The sequence below is a fragment of the Entelurus aequoreus genome, linkage group LG20 (assembly GCF_033978785.1).
Source record: "Entelurus aequoreus isolate RoL-2023_Sb linkage group LG20, RoL_Eaeq_v1.1, whole genome shotgun sequence".
Classification (NCBI taxonomy): domain Eukaryota; kingdom Metazoa; phylum Chordata; class Actinopteri; order Syngnathiformes; family Syngnathidae; genus Entelurus; species Entelurus aequoreus.
Genome location: NC_084750.1, coordinates 42,850,301 through 42,872,800, shown reverse-complemented (window position 1 = coordinate 42,872,800; position 22,500 = coordinate 42,850,301). Strand labels below are relative to the sequence as shown.

General features: G+C 40.8%; 1 protein-coding gene across 2 annotated transcripts in view; it reads left to right on the top strand.

The window, feature by feature from the left end:
- csmd2 (CUB and Sushi multiple domains 2) overlaps positions 1 to 22,500 on the top strand; it is a 691,992-nt gene that overhangs the window by 349,744 nt on the left and 319,748 nt on the right. For both annotated transcript variants that reach the window (XR_009822205.1, XM_062030117.1), the window contains 4 exons: positions 9,140 to 9,322; positions 17,024 to 17,214; positions 17,282 to 17,417; positions 20,557 to 20,751. Coding sequence is in view for 1 of the 2 variants with exons in the window: in XM_062030117.1 (XP_061886101.1) it covers positions 9,140 to 9,322; positions 17,024 to 17,214; positions 17,282 to 17,417; positions 20,557 to 20,751 (705 nt within the window). In the remaining variant the exon portion in view is untranslated. The remainder of the gene's footprint in view (positions 1 to 9,139; positions 9,323 to 17,023; positions 17,215 to 17,281; positions 17,418 to 20,556; positions 20,752 to 22,500) is intronic.

Here is a 22,500-nt window from a genome sequence, read left to right as displayed (position 1 = left end):
GGGGGCGATGTGGAGGAAGAGGCAGAGCTAGCGTTGAATGAGCATGAATCGGACTCTTCGGTCGGATTATCCCTCATCCACGCGGACCGGACATTGGTTGAGAGCTAGTGGGCAGCCTAGGACAGAGTCGGCTCTGTCCGCTGCTTTGTTGGGTCTGCTCCTGTCCCTGGCCGTGCTCTCCAGCAGATCCTATTTTGTGTGAAAAGGTGTGTGTGAAATGTCAACCAATCAAATCCATTTTACCGCAAACTTAATCCCAGCCCCTTACTGCTCCATCACTGATAATCATGTCATTGTCACACTCTTGCTGCTGTTTTATACTTGTGTTGTTGTTTTTACTGTTTGTGTGGTGTTTAAGTTCCTGTCAAACAAACACGCTTTGGACACCGCCATCCATTTGGAGCCTCAGTTTTGTTTTGTTTTTTCCCCCAAGATGGCGCCGCTTTGTGTGTTCTTCTTTGTGTTACCATCTTGTTTCCTTGAGGTTTTTGCCTGTTGGTCCGAGTCCAACAAGGGGGGGCACTTTGGTGACTTCTGTGCTGTTTTTTTGTGGACAGCGGACACTGGAGTCCGTGTGAAAAGACCGGGGGGGCGATGTGGAGGAAGAGTCAGAGCTAGCGTTGAATGAGCATGAATCTGACTCTTTGGTCGGTTTATCCCTCATCCGCGCAGACTGGACATTGGTTGAGAGCTAGTGGGCAGCCTAGGACGGAGTCGGCTCTGTCCGCTGCTTTGTTGGGTCTGCTCCTGTCCCTGGCCCTGCTGCCCAGCAGACGGTTGATTCGATCCTATTTTGTGTGAAATGTCAACCAATCAAATCCATTTGACCGCAAACTTAATCCCAGCCCCTTACTGCTCCATCACTGATAATCATGTCATTGTCACACTCTTGCTGCTGTTTTACACTCGTGGTTTTTAAGTTCCTGTCCAGTACGCATATTTTGTCATTTCACCGTGTGCTCGCTCCCACACCTGTCCTTGATTGGCAACCGGGACACACCTGTACCCGGATGCCAATCAGTCAATAAGTCAATCCCTTAACTAAAAAGTTGTTCTAGGACTTGTGCAGTGACTATCCTGATTGGTCGCATGCCGTGTCCTGAGTTTGTTGGTGTTCTAGTGTCTTAGTTTTGGCGCTCTTATTTTGGTCGTTCTTCCTGTTTTGTTTGTGTGTTTTCCTGCAAGCAGCTTCCCTCCCGCCTCCGGGCGTCTTCTCCTCGCAGCCGCTTTTCATTTTGCAATTACGGCTATTCAAGCCGAGCCTTTGCTGCCAGCCTTTGTCGGGACTTTGTCATAGACAAACCCCAAAACCATTGAAGTTGGCACGTTGTGTAATTCGTAAATAAAGACAGAATGCAATGATTTGCAAAACCTTTTCAACGTATATTCAATTGAATAGACTGCAAAGACAAGATATTTCATGTTCGAACTGAGAAACTGGCTTTTTAACTTTGCGCCTATAACAATCCGGATGGTTCTTTTCCTCTTTGGTCCGGAGGACACGACGTCCACAATTTCCAAAAACAATTTGAAATGTGGACTCGTCAGACCACAGAACACTTTTCCACTTTGCATGAGTCCATCTTAGATGAGCTCGGGCCCAGCGAAGCCGGCTGCGTTTCTGGGTGTTGTTGATAAATAGCTTTGGCTTTGCATAGTAGAGTTTTAACTTGCACTTACAGATGCAGCAACCAACTGTAGTTACTGACAGTGGTTTTCTGAAGTGTTTCTGAACCCATGTGGTGATATCCTTTACACACTGATGTCGCTTTTTGACGCAGTACCGCCTGAGGGATTGAAGGTCCGTAATATCATCGCTTACGTGCAGTGATTTCTCCAGATTTTCTGAACCTTTTGATGATATTACAGACCGTAGATGGTGAAATCCCTAAATTCCTTGCAATAGCTCATTGAGAAATGTTGTTCTTAAACTGTTGGACAATTTGCTCAGGCATTTGTTGACAAAGTGGTGACCCTCGCCCCATCCTTGTTTGTGAATGACTGAGCATTTCATGGGAGCTGCTTTTATACCCAATCATGGCACCCACCTGTTCCCAAATAGCCTGTTCACCTGTGGGATGTTCCAAATAAGTGTTTGATGAGCATTCCTCAGCTTGCTCAGTCTTTTTTGCCACTTGTGCCAGTTTTTTTGAAACATCAATATTCCAAATTGGCTAGTAGTTGCAAAAAATAACAACGTTTTCCAGTTCGAACTTGAAGTATCTTGTGTTTGCAGTCTATTCAATTGAATATATAAGTTAAAAATTATTTGCAAATCATTGTCTATCTGTGTTGGCCCTGCGTTGAGGTGGCGACTTGTCCAGGGTGTACACTGCCTTCCGCCCAAAATGCAGCTGAGATAGGCTCCAGCACCCCCGCGACCCTGAACGGGACAAGCGGTAGAAAATGGATGGATGGATGTATTTTGATTTTATTAACGATTTACACAACGTGCCAACTTCACTGGTTTTGGGGTTTGTATGTTGATTCATTGTGGACGCTTCTCCTGGTGCACGTTTTTGCCCGTGAGTTTTTGCTGTTCTCCAGCGTTCTGTTTTGTTTACACACCGATCAATGTAGTTTCGTCTGGCGTGGCCCTCTCTATTCTTTGGTTCCCCTTCCGAGCGACACTTGTCTCTTGTTACATGCATCTCGGGAACACGCCAAATTATCGTAGTCATGCGACCCGAGCGTCACTGTTACGTTTGCACTCGCCTTCTTTGGTTCTTTCCCCCTTTTTGTTCTTGTTTTCTTTTGTTTACATTAAAGACTATTATTTGTTAACCATCTGCCTCACCTTGTGACAATAATGGCACCTTTTCTTCCATGTAACACCGGTATCGCCTCAAGGGGTCCGTATATTTCAACACCACCCCCGGCAGTACACTCACAACATGTGCTGTAAATCTGTGTAATTGATTATCGTCATTATTAGGAGCACGGTTTAAGAGCCAGCATCACCCCCGGTGCATTTTGCAATCATTTACGGCTCAAAATGATTTCCTGGACAAATGCGCTCCTCCGCCTCGTTAGGGTTGCCTGGGCTGGCGGAGGACAGGACGCATGCATCTTGCACCGGATTGCCACGTTTAGTTTTTAGGGAGGAAGAAGGGCCACGGGTGTGTGATTTCTCAAATGTAGCCACTTCAGCGTTCAATGCCGATCATTTGTCACCACTAAGGAGAGGCGTTTTTTTGATTTGGTAGAGCCTAAATGTGAAAGTATGGAGCTGTGTTACCGTGGTTATATTGTTTATTTTGTTTATTTAATGGAATGATCGTCACGTACCGTGTTTTTCGGACCATAAGGCGCACTTAAAATCCTGTCATTTTCTCAAAATTTGACAGTGCGCCTTATAACCCGGTGCGCCTAATGTACGGAACAATTCTGGTTATGCTTACCGACCTCAAAGCTATTTTATTTGGTACATGGTGTAGTGATAAGTGTGACCAGTAGATGGCAGTCAAACATAAGAGATACGTGTAGACTGCAATATGACTCAAGTGAACAACACCAACATTTTATATGTTCCATTGAAAATATAGAACATTACACACGGCGCTCAAAAATCTATCAAAATGTTTTGATGTGCTTCAACATTGGAGTATTATTATGGTGTGTGTATAAGGTAAGACATATTATCTGGTGTTTTGTTTCGCAATATTATGCAAAAGCATCTTTTTCTACCTTCTGGTACCTGCTGATCTGTATTTAGGATCTGCATAAGTACTGAAAAATTGCGCGGGTCCGCATTTGTAGTGCGTGCCGAACCCGTAGTCGATAAGCTTCTTCTTTTTTCTCTATCTTCTTGTTATGTGACATTCATCCTCCGTTGTTGCCATTTCTAATATAAAGTAGTGTAAAGTTCTTACTTATATCTGTCAGTAAACTCGCCATGAAAGCACTAAAACATACCGGTGTAGTGAGTTTACATTATCCACCCAAGGTACTTTAGTTATTAGAGAGTTCCGGTCGGACGGTTTTTCACGGGACACATTTCCGGCCTTGTTGTTGTTTCCGGATGAGGAGATGCTGCTTCGTTATTGATTGAAGTAAAGTATGAATGTCATTAAAACAGTTAGCGCCATCTTTTGACACTTCTTCCACTCCCGTCCTTGCACGCTACACCGCTACAACAAGGATGACGGGGAGAAGACGCTGTCGAAGGTGAGCCACGTAAATAAGACCGCCCACAAAAGCGACTGTCAGAAAGCGACTTGAAGATGATGTGTAAAACATCATCTATGCAACATTTTGAGCAAAGAACCACCATTACATGTTATGTAGACCAGTGTTTTTCAACCTTTTTTGAGCCAAGGCACATTTTTTTCATAAAAAAAAATACGGAGGCACACCACCAGCAGAAAAAGTTAAAAAATGAAACTCCACCAGGTTGTCGTGCCTTATTTTGAGTTTGTTGTTGTTTCCTGTGCGTAGTGCTTTAGTTTCTGTCTTGCGCAGTTATTTTGGTGACCCTTCCTGTTTTGTTGGTGTTGTTTATTGCCCGCACCTGCTTTGTTTTCGCAATCAAGACTATTTAAGTTGTGCGTACGCTATCCTTCTTTGTGGGGACATTGTTGATTGTCATGTCATGTGCGGATGTACTTTGTGGACGCCGTCTTTGCTCCACACGCTGTAAGTTTTTGCTGTCGTCCAGCATTCTGTTTTTGTTGACTTTGTAGCCAGTTCAGTTTTGCTTTTGTTTTACATAGCCATCCCTGTTGTTTAGTGCCTTTTCCTAGCGGGACTTGCCTTTTGTTAATTTTTCGTTTAAGCGTTACGTACCTTTTTACCTGCACATTGTCTCCCGCTGTGCTCTGCATATTGGGATCACGACAAACCATACTCGACGCGTTTCGACTTCTACAAAGCAATGCTGCCACCTACTGATATGGAGTATTACAAGATTACCCTGCCAAGCTCTACACAGCACAGGCACTAGACAACGGCACTTTATAATGATTATTGATTTAAAAAAAATATTTTTTGGACCAATTAGGTAAAGTTGCATAATTTCCCACGGCACACCAGACAATATCTCACAGTGGTTGAAAATCACTGATGTAGACCACAAGGAAGTCTTTTAAATTTAGAAAAAAATAATGATAATCTTACTCCTTTAATGCTCCCTATAATCCAGTGCGCCTTATATATGAAAATAGACCACCGGCAGTGCGCCTTGTAATCCGGTGTGCCCTATGGTTCGGAAAATACGGTGTACAAAACAATGACGGAGGTTTTGGATGTTTTGTAGAGTGCGGTAAAGATCCAAATCCATGATGTCCATTGTTAGCTGACTCTTGCTAGCATTTTTTTACGAGTTAGAATGCATACAAAAAAGAAAAACATATGTGTGCTTATCTTACATCAGGATTGGGAATGATTGTTTTAAATATCACTTCTTATACGCGGTATGACTCGACTGCCTTGCTACTTGCCTGGATGATTGGTGGGTAATGTCGTGACAGGGGAGATGTTAAAGCAGTCTTCAAACCGTCATCTCATACAAATGTCGGATCTTACTCACAAGTCATACGTACATGGCTGACAGAACACATGCGGTGGTCCAAATGTCAGCGTTCCTTCAGTGCTTCCAGGCAGGTCACGGAGAACACCTTCTACTCTGTATGCAATACGCGGCGCCACGTTTCCACTGATTCAGGACTTCATTCCCACCTGAGGGGAGTGGAGGGAAACCGAGCTGGTGGCTATGTTCTAGACCTGCTCAGTGGCCTTGTGGTTAGAGTGTCCGTGAGTTCAAACCCCGGCCGAGTCATACCAAAGACTATAAAAATGGGACCCATTACCTCCCAGCTTGGGTTTGAATTGGGGGTTAAATCACCAAAAATGATTCCCGGGCGTGGCCACCACTGCTGCTCACTGCTCCCCTCACCTCCCAGGGGGTGATCAAGGGTGATGGGTCAGATGCAGAGAAAAATGTTGCCACACCTAGTGTGTGTGTGACAATCATTGGCACTTTAACTTTATTTTTTTAGTGCAAAGCATCATTATTGTAGGTTAACCGAGGGAAAAACCAACGATTATGCGCCATTGCACGTTGAACATGTCTCACAGAGTCTGGCCGGAAGTGAAATGAATCACGCTGCAATTTGAGGTGACACGCTGCATCTTCATATCACTTCTTATTGGCCCACTTGTCTTGGCAGGATCCGCTCAGGGGCCGCAGCTGGTCCTTCCTTTCTCGTGTGTGCCGCCAGGGCAAACAAAGGCCCGTTTCCTGTTTGGGATATGTTAGCGATGTGCGATAACACCCACTTTCTTTCCGATCCGAGTAAAATCCAGTCTGGTATCGGCGATACCGATCCGATATCGAATGATAACATCTCTCATAGCATATATCAGGGGTGTCCAATTCATTTTAGCTCAGGGGCCGCATGGAGGGAAATCTGTGCACACGCGGGGCGGACTGATCCCCTGATCTAAAACATTAGACGCTTTCAAAATAAAAATATGCTTACAAATATAAACAAAGTTGAATTTGTACATTACAAACTATAGTAACAGTGGCCAAAAATATTAAATACCCCTGCTAAATAAAACCTCTGACTTGTTTTTAATTCTTACCTAGGCCTACTACGCTACTGTATTTTAATGCTGGTCCTTGTGGTGGTACTTGGAGAGCCAGGTGTATTCTGAGGTGGTGCTTGGTGAAAAAAAATTGAGAACCAACGCCCGAGGTTATGCAGTTACACAATCGTATTATTATTATTTTATATTCTGTTCTCAAAGGGAGACAAATAAATAGTAAAAATGTTACAACAAAAAGAGCAAAATAATGTGTTAATTAGGGTTGTCTCGATACCAATATTTTGGTACCAGTACCAAAATGTATTTCGATACTTTTCGGTACTTTTTGATACTTTTCTAAATATAGAGGACCACAAAAAATGGCATTATTGGCTTTATTTTAACAAAAATCTTAGGGTACATTAAACATATGTTTCTTATTGCAATTTTGTCCTTAAATAAAATAGTGAACATACTAGACAACTTGTCTTTTAGTAGTAAGTAAACAAACAAAGACTCCTAATTAGTCTGATGACGTATGCAGTAACATATTGTGTCATTTATACACCTATTATTTTGTACACATTATTAAGGACACGTGGTAGAACATGAATTATTAATCTACTTGTTCATTTACTGTTAATATCTGCTTATTTTCTCTTTTAACATGTTCTATCTACACTTCTGTTAAAATGTAATAATCATTTATTCTTCTGTTTTTTTGATACTTTACATTAGTTTTGGATGATACCCCAAATTTGGGTATCGGTCCGATACCAAGTAGTTACAGGATCATACATTGGTCATATTCAAAGTCCTCATGTGTCCAGGGACGTATTTACTGACTTTATGATCGTAATATGGTATAGGTAGTGGCGCAGTATAGCTTGGTTGGTAGAATGGCCGTGCCAGCAACTTGAGGGTTCCAGGTTCGATCCCCGCTTCCGCCATCCTAGTCACTGCCGTTGTGTCCTTGGGCAAGACACTTTACCCACCTTCTCCCAGTGCCACCCACACTGCTTTAAATGTAACTTAGATATTGGGTTTCACTATGTAGAAGCGCTTTGAGTCACTAGAGAAAAGCGCTATATAAATATAATTCACTTCACTTCAAAATATGAATTTTCAAAAAAGGAAAAAATATTTTGTGACGCTAAAAAAATATCAATGTAATCATAGTGGTATCGACTAGATAAGCTCCAGTACTTGGTATCATTACAGTGGATGTCAGGTGTAGATCCACCCATGGCGTTTGTTTACATTGTGACGCCGGTGAGCTATTGTTTCCTATTCCTCGTCCTGCAGTGATAATGGTAATTGGGGCGGCGGGCGGTATAGCTCGTTGGTAGAGTGGCCGTCTGTGCCAGCAACTTGAGGGTTCCGGGTTCGATATCCGCCATCCTAGTCTCTGCCGTTGTGTCCTTGGGCAAGACGCTTTACCCACCTTCTCCCAGTGCCACCCACACTGGTTTAAATGTAACTTAGATATTGGGTTTCACTATGTAGAAGCGCTTTGAGTCACTAGAGAAAAGCGCTATATAAATATAATTCACTTCACTTCACAATATGAATTTTCAAAAAAGGAAAAAATATTTTGTGACGCTAAAAAAATATCAATGTAATCATGGTGGTATCGACTAGATAAGCTCCAGTACTTGGTATCATTACAGTGGATGTCAGGTGTAGATCCACCCATGGTGTTTGTTTACATTGTGACACCGGTGAACTATTGTTTCCTATTCCTCGTCCTGCAGTGATAATGTTAATTGGGGGGGGCGGGCGGTATAGCTCGTTGGTAGAGTGGCCGTCTGTGCCAGCAACTTGAGGGTTCCGGGTTCGATACCCGCTTCCGCCATCCTAGTCTCTGCCGTTGTGTCCTTGGGCAAGACGCTTTACCCACCTTCTCCCAGTGCCACCCACACTGCTTTAAATGTAACTTAGATATTGGGTTTCACTATGTAGAAGCGCTTTGAGTCACTAGAGAAAAGCGCTATATAAATATAATTCACTTCACTTCACAATATGAATTTTCAAAAAAGGAAAAAATATTTTGTGACGCTAAAAAAATATCAATGTAATCATAGTGGTATCGACTAGATAAGCTCCAGTACTTGGTATCATTACAGTGGATGTCAGGTGTAGATCCACCCATGGCGTTTGTTTACATTGTGACGCCGGTGAGCTATTGTATCCTCCTACGGTGTGTAGTGAAGCATGTTTAGCTATGTGAGAAACTACTTGTAAGAAACTGACTTTATTTGTCGCCATGGAGGCGAGGATTAGTGATTTAGAAGTAGCTAAAACACTGCCGACTGTGGATAAATGTTAGCTGCTAGCTAGCTAGCCATGTCTTAAAGCACCTCTTCCTGAGGGTGTTTCAGTGTTATAACTTCACCTTTATCTTTACTTTTTAAGCCAAAATGCGTCCATTCTCCCTTTTGTCTACACACTGTGTCTGCTTGTAAGTACTCCGTGATTGTTGATATTGGTATCGGGACCACACTAGTATGGATATTTCAGTATCAATCCGCTCACCACTTTACACCAGCTGCTGCCAGGGTGATGCTGATGATGACGACGATGATGATGATGGACGTTGTGTGCCTTGCAGAGATCGACCAGGGCAGCTGCGGCGACCCCGGCGTCCCCGCTTACGGCAAACGAGAGGGGACGGGCTTCCGCCACGGCGACAGACTGTACTTTGAGTGCCTGCCTGCCTTCGAGCTGGTGGGCAAGAAGAACATCACCTGCCAGAAGAACAACCAGTGGTCTGCCAAGAAGCCCAGCTGCGTGTGTAAGTTCCTCCACCTGTGAGCATCCATACAGTATGCATGACGGCGCGGTGCTCACATTATCTCTTATACAGTCGTGGGCAAAAGTGTACATACACTTGTAAAGAACATCATGTCATGGCTGTCTTGAGTTTACAATCATTTCTACAACGCTTATTTTTTTGGTGATGTAGTGATTGGAGCACATACTTGTTGCTCACAAAAAACATTCATGAAGTTTGCTTCTTTTATGAATTTATTATGGGTCTACTCAACATGTGCTGGGTCAAAAGTATACATACAGCAGCAATGTTAAAGGCCTACTGAAAGCCACTACTAGCGACCACGCAGTCTGATAGTTTATATATCAATGATGAAATCTTAACATTGCAACACATGCCAATAAATTTCCCGCCACACTTCCGGTTGAAAACGTCTATGTATGATGACGTATGCGCGTGACGTCAACGATTGATACAGAAGTATTGGTACCCCGATGAATACAATACAAAAAGCTCTGTTTTCATTTCAAAATTCCACAGTATTCTGGACATCTGTGTTGGTGAATCTTTTGCAATTTGTTTAATGAACAATGGAGACTGCAAAGAGGAAAGTTGTAGGTGGGATCGGTGTATTAGCGGCGGACTACAACAACACAGCCAGGAGGACAGAGATGGATAGCAGACGCGCTAGCCGCCGAACTCACCTTAACTTCCTCCGTCTCGCCGACCGCATCTGTGATCGGGTGAAGTCCTTCGTTGCACCGTCGATCGCTGGAACGCAGGTGAGCACGGGTGTTGATGAGCAGATGAGGGCTGGCTGGCGTAGGTGGAGCGCTAATGTTTTTATCATAGCTCTGTGAGGTCCCGTTACTAAGTTAGCTTCAATGGCGTCGTTAGCAACAGTATTTTTAAGCTTCGCCAAGCTGGAAAGCATTAACCGTGTAGTTACATGTCCATGGTTTAATAGTATTGTTGATCTTCTGTCTATCCTTCCAGTCAGGGGTTTATTTATTTTGTTTCTATCTGCATTTGAGCCAGATGCTATCACGTTAGCTCAGTAGCTAAAGAGCTTCGCCGATGTATTGTCGTGGAGATAAAAGTCACTGTGAATGTCCATTTCGTGTTCTTGACTCTCATTTTCAAGAGGATATACTATCCCAGGTGGTTTAAAATACAAATCTGTGATCCACAATAGAAAAAGGAGAGACTGTGGAATCCAATGAGCCAGCTTGTACCTAAGTTACGGTCAGAGCGAAAAAAGATATGTCTTGCACTGCATTCTAGTCCGTCACTCTAACGTTCCTCATCCACAAATCTTTCATCCTCGCTCCAATTAATGGGGTAACCGTCGCTTTCTCTGTCCGAATCGCTCTAGCTGCGTTGAAAACAATAGGAAAATATGAGGAGGCGAACAACTGACCACGTCACGCTACTGCCGATATTATCGGCAGTCCGATATTATCGGACATCTCTACTATTATATAATGTTCTTCTACACTTCTGGGTCTCATTTGCAAGTACTGTAGATTCTATTTAAAAGCTAAAGTTAAAGCACCAGTGATTGTCACACACACACTAGGTGTGGCGAAATGATTCTCTGCATTTGACCCATCACCCTTGATCACCCCCTGGGAGGTGAGGGGAGCAGTGGGCAGCAGCGGTGGCCGCGCCCGGGAATCATTTTGGTGATTTAACCCCCAATTCCAACCCTTGATGCTGAGTGCCAAGCAGGGAGGTAATGGGTCCCATTTTTATAGTCTTTGGTTTGACTCGGCCGGGGTTTGAACTCACAACCTACCGATTTCAGGGCGGACACTCTAACCACTGAGTAGGTCTGTGTTTTTTTTTTCAGGTTTTCCTGAAGAATTTGGAGGTAATCCTCCTTTTTCATTGTCCCATTTACTTTCTGTAAAGCACCAGTTCCATTGGCACCAACACAGGCCCAGAGCATAATACTACCACCACCATGCTTGACGGTAAACATGGTGTTCCTGGGATTAAAGGCCTCACTTTTTCTCCTCCAAACATATTGCTGGGTATTGTGGCCAAACAGCTCAATTTTTGTTTCATCTGACATCACATGGACAAAGATAAGACCTTCTGGAGGAAAGTTCTGTGGTCAGATGAAACAACAATTGAGCTGTTTGGCCACAATACCCAGCAATAAGTTTGGAGGATTTGGAGACAATAGGCAGGTTTATTTGATAATTATTGCAAATACTGACGAACAGAGGCAGCGTAAATAAATACTTTCTTAAGGTAGCAATCAAGCAATGGCTGTGACACTCAGTAAAATAAGCTTGACTTAATCTTGTTCACCTCCCGTCTTTTGTTGGGAATCACACAAATTAACACTGACACCGGCTCGTCTTCGCCGGTGCCGCTGCTATTTTAAACAGCCCGGATGCCGCCGAGCGTTCTGTTTTGCTGTTGAATTTTGCAAACCTCGGTTGTTGAGGAAATGTCTCCTGGCAATCGAACGGTCCCCGCCGCGTCGGCGAGACAAAGTACCGGCATTTGCAGGCGACGAGAGAGCCGTGCTTCAAAGTTTTGAACGTGGGATACACTCAAAGTCAAAGAGGGTTTTTGTTCTCCCGAGTTGTGAATGAAGGCTCCGGGGAAGTGGTCCTCAGCCCACCGTGAAACCCTTAAAGGGGCCCTGTCGTGCAAAACCAACTTTACTTATTTCTTAACCACTTTGGGTGGCCGGCAAAAAATCTGCTTCTCAGCTGTGGTCCGTATGTTATGAGCTTCAAGAGGTAGTCACCTGAAATGGTTTCCACTTCACAGGTGTGCTTGAAGCTCATCGAGAGAATGCCAAGAGTGTGCAAAGCAGTAATCAGAGCAAAGGGTGGCTATTTTGAAGACACTAGCATATAAAATGTGTTTTCAGTTATTTCACCTATTTTTGTTCAGTACATAACTCCACGTGTTCATTCATAGTTTTGATGTGACAATCTACAATGTAAATAGTCATGAAAATAAAGAAAACACATTAAATGAGAAGGTGTGTCCAAACTTTGGGCCTGTACTGTATGTACGTATGTGTGTGTGTATGTATATGTATATATGTATGTGTGTATATATGTAATGTATAATGTATGTATATGTAAGGTATAATGTATGTAAATGTTAGTATATATGTATGTAATATATATATATATATATATATATATATATATATATATATATATATATATATATATATATATATATATATATATATATATATATATATATATATATATATATTGCAGCACGGTGGAAGAGGTGTTAGTGCGTCTGCCTCACATTACGAAGGTCCTGAGTAGTCCTGGGTTCAATACCGGGCTCGGGATCTTTCTGTGTGGAGTTTGCATGTCCTCCCCGTGACTGCGTGGGTTCCCTCCGGGTACTCCGGCTTCCTCCCACTTCCAAAGACATGCACCTGGGGATAGGTTGATTGGCAACATTAAACTGGCCCTAGTGTGTGAACGTGAGTGTGAATGTTGTCTGTCTATCTGTGTTGGCCCTGTGATGAGGTGACGACTTGTCCAGGGTGTACCCCGCCTTCCGCCCGATTGTAGCTGAGATAGGCCCCAGCGCCCCCCGTGACCCCGAAAGGAATAAGCGGTAGAAAATGAATGGATGGATATATATATATATATATATATATATATATATATATATATATATATATATATATATATATATATATATATATATATATATATATAGTGGAGTGAATTATATTTAAATAGCGCTTTTCTCTAGTGACTCAAAGCGCTTTATACACACATATATATATATATATATATATATATATATATATATATATATATATATATATATATATGTATATATGTATATATGTATGTATATATATATATATATATATATATATATATATATATATATATATATATATATATATATATATATATATATATATATATGTATATATGTATATGTGTGTATACATATGTATATATACAGTGGGGCAAAAAATGGGTGGCTGACTAAATACTTTTTTGCCCCACTGTATATATATATATATATATATATATATATATATATATATATATATATATATATATATATATATATATATTAAGGCTGCAGCTAACGATTATTTTTCTATCGATTAATCTATAGATTATTTTTTCGATTAATCGGTTAATCTATAGATTATTTTTTTCGATTAATCTATAGATTATTTTTTCCTTTTGCCGATTATTTTTTTATTCAAAATGAAGATGAAAAAATAAATGTAGGCCCGTTTTTTCAAAAGGCATGGCTTTTATTTACAAAAAAAAAGAAGTATGGCCACTCAGTCAACATTGACAACAACATGACTAAATATTCTGTAACAATATAAACATTTAAAACTTTTAACATTTAACAAAATTAAAAGTAGCTTATTTGCTTTTTAATGTGCAAATATAAAAGTCAACATCCAGTGCAAATCTTAATATTCTGCAATAGTATAAGCATTTCAAAAGTAAAAGTATTGCTTATTTTGCTTTAAAATGTGCAAAAATAAAGATAAACATCCAATACAAAAAAGTGCAAAACGAAATATTCTGTAACAACAGTGTAAACATTTCAACAAAAGTGAAAGTATTGCTTATTTGCTAAAATGTGCAAAAATAAAGATAAACATCCAATACAAAAAAGTGCCAATCTAAATATTCTGGAGTACTGTAAACATTAAATATTGCTTTTAAAATGTGCAAAATAAACATCCAGTCCAACACAGTACACAATAACCAATTCTACTCATTCCAGTGAGTGTCTAACAGTTGTAATGAAGAAAGGTTAGCATGTGTACATGTTTGGTTCTTTTCTTGTTTATAATATTCCCAGCAGCTGAAAATAGGCGCTCAGAAGGGGTCGATGTGGCTGGAACTGAGAGCTAATTAGCCTTCACCTCAAGCCAGGATTTCGAGCGAGCTGAGCTGCAGTTTAAGTTTCTAGAAGGTCAACGGGCTCATAGTGATGTTAGTAGTAGTTGACTGGGAGGTGTTTATTATCATTTGGGGAGAGTCTGCTGCCTGATGCTCACCTGCTAAACACCTATCTGCTCCACCCTGAAGCGCTGACATCATGCGCTCTGAATACGCACTGCTGATTGGCTGATAATGCTTCGTGTGTACCAATCAGATGGTTGTGTGGGTGGGACAATGCTGCGTGTGTACCAATCAGATGGTTGTGTGGGTGGGACAATGCTGCGTGTGTACCAATCAGATGGTTGTGTGGGTGGGACAATGCTGCGTGTGTACCAATCAGATGGTTGTGTGGGTGGGACAATGCTGCGTGTGTACCAATCAGATGGTTGTGTGGGTGGGACAATGCTGCGTGCTGAGACAGAGGCAGACGGAGCAAAGCAGCTTGTTAAGACTTTAGCTTAGAAACTCGTTCGGTACACCCCCGTACCGAACCGAAAGCCCCGTACCGAAACGGTTCAATACAAAACACGTACCGTTACACCCCTAGCAGATACAAATGACACATTCATGTTTTTGTGTAATGATGACAACGTATGCTCGCGCGGACGATTGACTAGTTGATGGTTTTCTTTTCAAATGTTCGTTCATAGCCGTTGTGCTGCTATGATAGGCCATTTCCGCTCGACACAGTGTGCATACAACAACATTATTAGGCCGTTTATTGAAGTACTCCCACACTTTTGGCATGCTTTTCCCCCCTCGCTCGCACCGCTCGCATCGTCTTCTTTGATCGTCTGCTTTGCGCTTCGCCATGACGGTAGTGTGACGTCATTATGCGACGCGTCGACGCACAAAAACGGCGTCGACGTATTTACGTAACCGATGACGTCGACTACGTCGACGCGTCGTTTCAGCCTTAATATATATATATATATATATAGTGGAGTGGAGTGAATTATATTTCAAAAGTGTCTTTCTCTAGTAACTCAAAGCGCTTTACATAGTGAAAGTGTATATATTGTATGCATGTATGTATATATACATACATATATATACATATGTATGTATATATATTTTATATATGTATTTATATATATGTGTATGTATGTATTTATATATATTTGTATATATGTATACATATATATTTGTATATATGTATGCATATGTTTATATGTGTATGTATGTATGCATATATGTATGTATATATGTGTGTGAATATAAACAGTATATGTATGTATGTATGTATGCATATATGTATGTCTATATGTACTGTATATGTATTTATGTATATATACAGTATATGTATGTATGTATATATATGTATATGAAGTGAAGTGGAGTGAATTATATTTAAATAGCCCTTTTCTCTAGTGACTCAAAGCGCTTTACATAGTGAAAGTGCATATACTGTATGTATGTATGTTTATATATGTATATATTTGTATTTGTATATGTATATATGTGTATATATGTATACATTTGTTTATGTGTATGTATGTATGTGTATATGTATATATGTGTATGTATACATATGTTTATATGTGTATATACTGTATGTATGTATGTATGAATAAATGTGTATGTATGTGTATATATGTGTGCATACATGTATGTATGTATATATACAGTATGTGTGTATGTGTGTATAAATGCATGTGTCTATGCATATGTGTATTTGTATGTTTATATGTATGTCTGTATATTTGTACTTAATATAATGGATTAATCATTATTATAATTGGATATTAAGAGTATGTAAAAGTTTGACTCCTACATTGTTTACTTTTGTGACGACCTCCATAAAGTTTTGTAATCAGTCAGAAATATCGAGCAGTTAAAATGCGGCAAACATGGATAATTATGGCGACAGTGTTTTGCATCTTTCCCATCATGCATTGTTATGGATTTAAATTGGTGTAATTTGTATTTCTGTTGTGCTTGGACGTTATTTTCATCATATCCACAAAGTTCAGTGAGCGGGTTGTGTTATGTTTGAAGATTAAAGATAAACAAATCTTAATTTAGAATGTCTTGCTAATCACGTTACCTTAACTAGCTGCATGGCTAGATCATTTTACTAGATTTCAGTATTTTCTTCCTAAAATGTAGTTTTTGTATCTTGTATATTGTCAGCTCTTCTTCGCAGTGATTGATCCAAACCCCAGAAAATGCATTTGGCAAGATTTTTTTTTCCATATATGATCAGGTCACAAAATACATACTTAAGTGCAAATATATTTTAGTCAAAACTTAAATAAAATAAAACTAACATTTTTAAATATGCCTCGCAGCGGCATGAATGTATATCTGCAGGGCAGTACTCCCACCTTATTTTAGGTATCGCTGTCAAAAATCTAGACATGCTCAGAGTTAATCCTGTAGTTGCTCAGAAAGGTGAGTTCTCACAAGATCCATGCATGGTGATGGTGAAAAGTTACAAGTTTTCTTCAAAATTTTCGGTCATAATCTTTCAAAAACTTGGGCTTGATTTCCAATTTGCACTTCTCAGGCATCACCTCCAAAGCTTTACAATACGCTTCTATTTTCCATCCTTCATGAGAATTAAATGAATAAAAACCAGAGTCACCTCGTCTCTTCTATTTTAGCAGGTGACCTTCAATGCATTCACTGCCTGAGAATCAATTGTGACTATCTCATTGAAAACTGAGCTTCCGTTCAACACCGTAATGAAGACTTTCATTCCACTGCAGTCGCCGACTGAATAGAATGTGTTCAGCTTTTTAAAGTTTGATGTATTCCCGTCTGACTCTAAGAATTTCTCTTCACTCTCTAGTTTCCTGTTTCTTCAACTTCACCACACCCTCCGGAGTGCTGCTGTCCCCAAACTACCCGCAAGAGTACGGCAACAACATGCACTGCGTCTGGCTGATCATAACCAACCCCGAAAGCCGAATAAACCTGGCCTTCAACGACCTGAGCATGGAGAAACAGTTCGACTTCCTCTCTATTAAGGACGGGGGCAAGGTCTGTATCAGCCTGGTCGATTGGTACTCTTGTTCTTAGTCTGACGGTGTCAACTGGTCTTTGTCAGGCCGAGTCTCCCATATTGGGCACCTTCTCCGGCGAGGTTCTCCCTCCTCCGATAACAACCAGTGCCCATGTGGCACGCCTGGAGTTCTTGACCGACCACACCTACACGAACCGAGGCTTTAACATCACCTTTACCAGTAAGTACCAGTACTGTCATGAACTTTATTGAAAGTTAACAGGAAGCTTGGCAGGAATGAATGTTTTATAGCCGGGGTTGTGTTGTATGCAAATGGCCCTCATGAATCAACTGCCGGAACAATGAGCCACCTATCTCCAGACAAACCCCTGGACCTGTGTGCGACGTAGTCTTCACACACCCTGAGAGTGACTCCCAGAAAATGACAAACTCCCCGTTTTTGGAGTCGGTACGGTGACTTGACATCTAAATAAATCCAGAACAAAGAGGCGGCATCCGTAGCTGACAAACACATTGCGGCAGTGCTCATTATATTCTATTCTGGGTCGCTGCTGACTTCTGAGGAAATTTCCAGATGGGTTTTGTACGCGCTGGTAAGCCTGTGTTACGGATGTACTGTATTATTGTCTGTGTTTTCCTTTTTCCTGAAGGATTGTTTGCAGTCTTTGCATATAGGATTGTGTAATGAAGCTGATCAGTGTTCCAGCAAATAAGGAAAACTGTCAATTCCCCTGTCAAATCTTAAAACACGGGTATTAACTCAGGTAGCAGTTTATTTAATTCCCTAATACAGTTATCTGTTTGAGCTATCCCAGGTTATTTTGTTCTACGACTGTCTGAACAAACCGAGGAGACTAGAATAGAAGTTTAACAATTTATTCTACAAATTGAGTAAGTAGAATCATCAACAATACCAGCGTTAAACAGAAGACCGAGCTCCACAAATTTCGGTGTGTTGTCTTTCAGTGGTCCCATTCTTCAGTGCTTTTGTCCATTCACCCACCCCTCCCAAGTGGAGTGGCTTCGGATTCAGTCCAATGAAACGAAAAGTTGATCTAAGCGCATTTGTTTTTGAGACACATACACACGTCGAATTTCACTCCATTTCGTACCTGGCACATACTCTCACCATCCAAACTAAAGCATGTGGTGTGTGTGTGTATTTTGCAAACCCAGGGTGGATACATTGTGTTTGGTTATTAAAGAAGAACAGCGTCGGAAAAGAGTGCTTTTTCTTCTAACACAAGGGTCTGCAACCCATGGCTCTGGAGCCACGTGTGGCCATTCTGCCTCCTTGTTGTGGCTCCCTCAGATTTGTTTGAGTGAAATAAGTTTGCATTTTATAAAGAATTCTATCATTTCCGAATTCTGAGGCACAAGTAAAAGTTTAAAAGCTGTGTTACGTTTTGCGACTTTTTGGGGGGCGGGGGGTAGGCGGCAAAATGTCTCTTATGATAATAACAGTGGCAGATCCATGCGCAAACATATTCCTCACCACATCGCGCTTTAAGTTTGCAGCTTTACTTTATCCCCTTATTTTTGGCCTAGATTAAACAATTACAATTTAAAAATAGCTGAATATACTCAAAATATCAATATTACAGAAGTATTGGCCACTAGACGAGACCAAACCAATCAGAGCACCTGGTTCAGTATCGAGGCCTATGGCGTTTGTTTACATTGTGACGCCAGTGAGCTATTATATCCTCCTACGGTGTGTAGTCAAGCATGTGTAGATATTCCTCGTCCTGCAGTGATAATGTTACTTGTAAGAAATGTACTTTATTTGGCGCCATGGAGACAAGAATTACTGATTTAGAAGTAAAACACTGCAGACTACGGATGGACTTTAGCCGCTAGATAGCCAGCCATGTCTTAAAGCAGCTCTTCCTGAGGGTGTTTCAGTGTTATAACTTCACCTTTATCTTTACTTTTTAAGCCAAAATGCGTCCGTTCTCCCTTTTCTGTCCACACACCGTGTCTGCTTGTAAGTACTCTAGTGTGTGTGCGCTGCCGAACATGCTATTCTGCTCGTAAAACCAGCAATGTCACGACGTGACGAAGACGGGGGATGGGAGATCGGTACCTTTTAGAGGCGGTATAGTATTGAATATGATTCATTAGTATCGCGGGTACTATACTAATAACGGTACAACCCTAGTTTGTTTTCTCTTGTTTTTTGTATTCGTGTTGTTTTTGTCTGAGAGTAACTCTGGCATTCAAAGCTCATTTAATACATGTAGCACTAAATTGGACCAGTAGAGGGCAGTAACGCTACAACTTAGGTTTAATTGTGTTGAGTCACATTCGTTGTGTGCAATGTTTGATGTGTCTGCTGTTCAATTTGTATATGATCAAACATCTGTAGTTTCTTGTGTGAATGTATTACCACTAAACCTATTTAATTATGTAAAATACACACTGGGCATTATGTCAAATACCGGTACACAATGGATCTTATACTTTTGCAATGTTTATTTTTTCAGTCTTACAAACTTAAATAAAGGAAGAAGTGCTAAGAAATAAAACTAATTAGGGAAAATAATTCCAAAAAAAGAAACCTCAATCCTAAACAAAACGCCTGGAGCTTCTGTTTTTTCATGCTGTTAACTATCTGTGTAGCTGCGCAGTGCACAATAATGATTTTATTGACAGTGCGGTGTGAAATCCGATGTTCACTTTGCAGTTTCGAAGGAATATAACCTGCGGGGGCACTTTCTGACAAAACATCCACGTTCCCATGTCCGGCCCCCGAGTCCTTGGGCTCTTGAAACTGGGGCCCTCTTCATGATGTCGCTGAATAGCCCTGCCGTGGGGACTCATATGACTGTGAGCGTGGGTACGGTTGGGTGAGAATCCTGCGTGTGACTGAAGCATTAAGGAGTGGGACTGTCCGGGACGAGCTGCAGTGTGCACAAACAACCACCAGGGAGCGTCTGTGAGCAGATAATACTGTATCATCTCTTTCTCTTTCTGACTTTTTACGTCTCCTCAGGTCGTTAATGCGTTCTTCACGTGAAGAATGAAGCAAAAATACTCTCTGTATGAAAGCAGTTAAAGTCATTTTTACGTAATAGTGCTTCATTACGGAGGACGGGGTTGAGTAAATAACGAGACAACTTGATGATTGAACATCAGGAAGTGTTAATTGAAGATGGCGGCTGATGTCTTCTCACTACATCACTGCTGCACAGCACCATATTTCATGTTAATTAAGAACGCGCCAAACTGTATTGAAAGGATTTGGGGCGTGTTAATAAATTAAGACCTTGATGGATGAGGTGTGGCTGGGTCCAAAGGATGCAGGATTTATCAACACCAGATAGGAGCTCGGCTAATTTGTATTTGTTCTCTTCTAGCGTTTCGCCACAACGAGTGCCCCGACCCGGGAGTCCCGGTGAACGGGAAGCGCTTCGGGCAAAGTCTTCAACTGGGAAGTTCCATCTCCTTCCTGTGCGAGGAGGGCTTCGTCAAGACCCACGGCTCCCAGACCGTATCCTGTATCCTGAAGGATGGCAACGTGGTGTGGGACAACGCTGTGCCGCGCTGTGAAGGTGACACCTGGAAACCACACACAAGCTAAACAAGTCTTTATGTTACTAAACCCAAAAACAGTGAAGTTGGCACGTTGTGTAAATGGTAAATAAAAACAGAATACAATGATTTGTAAATCCGTTTTAACGTAAATTTAATTGAATAGACTTCAAAGACGAGATATTTAATGTTCAAACTGAGAAACTTAACTTATTTTTGCAAATAATCATTAACTTAGAATGAGAAATGAGCAAAATAGATAATTAATACATGTTAATATGAACGTTACTACATTACATATATCTTTACATCATGTACATAAAACCTCAAAGGAGCTGTTTGGATGTATTTATAGGCAGAATAGAGCGACTCCAATAGGCTCCATTGTAAGCGGACATTTGATCGCGTTTATTCACTATTTAGAATTGAGGAAAAAACAATATTAATAAAGTTCAGCTCCCCTTTAACACTGAATTAGTCATCCTACTCTTGGTTGTAATCATATTCAGTGATTATATTATCTAGCCTACTGAGGAATTAACCATTTTGCATTTTTGCGAGCGGTTTTTGGCAGAGTTCCTAATCTGATTCAAACAACCTTATTATTAAACTGCAAAATTGATTTCATTGTCAGTTTTATAATATCATACTTTATAATTGACAGATTTAAATGAAAGAAAACAAATCTTTACAAAAGCCCAGGTCATGAACATGTGGCCCCCCTCGTGTTTGTGGCTCTTAACTCCATAAAATCTAAATGCTGAAATGCGCAAGATGAAATTAAATGCTAACATTAGCATGCTAACGGTTAAAATGTGGCAAGTACCAAGTTATATGACTATAAAATGTATGCATGCAAAATTTGCTAAAAAAGTTAGCATGCTAACAGGTAGCATGTGTCTACCAAGTTATATGACTTTGAGGCAATCAGCTGATAATTGTGTTAAAAAACTTAGCATGGTAATGTCAGCATGCTAGTATGCTAACCTGAGCATGTGTCAAGTACCAAGTTATATGACTATGACGTGTATGCACACAAAACTAGCTAAAACAGTCAACATGCTAACAGTTAACGTATGTCAACTACCAAGTTTTATGAGTCCGAGGCGTTAGGCTGCAAAATTTGTTAAAAAAGTTAGCATAGTAATGTCAGCATGTGTTAAGTAACAAGTCATGTGACACGAAGGCGTTTGGCTGCAAAATTAGTTAAAAGTTAGCAACGTAATTAATGTTAGCATGCTAACATGTGTCAAGTTACGAGTTATATGACTTTGGCTGCCAAATTAGCTAAAAAGGTTAACGTGTCAAGTACCAAGATACAGTATATGAATTTAAAGCATTTGGCTGCAAAATTGGCAAAAAAAAAGATGGCATGGTAATGTTAGCATTCTCCAGCATGGTAACATTAGCAAGTGCCAAGTACCAAGTTATATGAGTGAGGCGTTAGGCTGCAAAATTAGCTAAAAAACAATTGGATAGTAATGTTAGCATGGCAACATATGTCAACTACAAGTTATATGACACTGAGGCGTTTAGTGGCAAAATTGAGTGAAAAAAAGTTAGCATGCTAATGTTGGTAATTTTAGCATGCTAACGTTAGCAAGTGTCACGTTAAGTTAAAGTACCCATGATTGTCACACACACACTAGGTGTGGCAAAATTATTCTCTGCATTTGACCCATCACCCTTGATCACCCCCTGGGAGGTGAGGGGAGCAGTGAGCAGTAGCGGTGGCCGCGCCCGGTAATCATTTTATGGTGATTCAACCC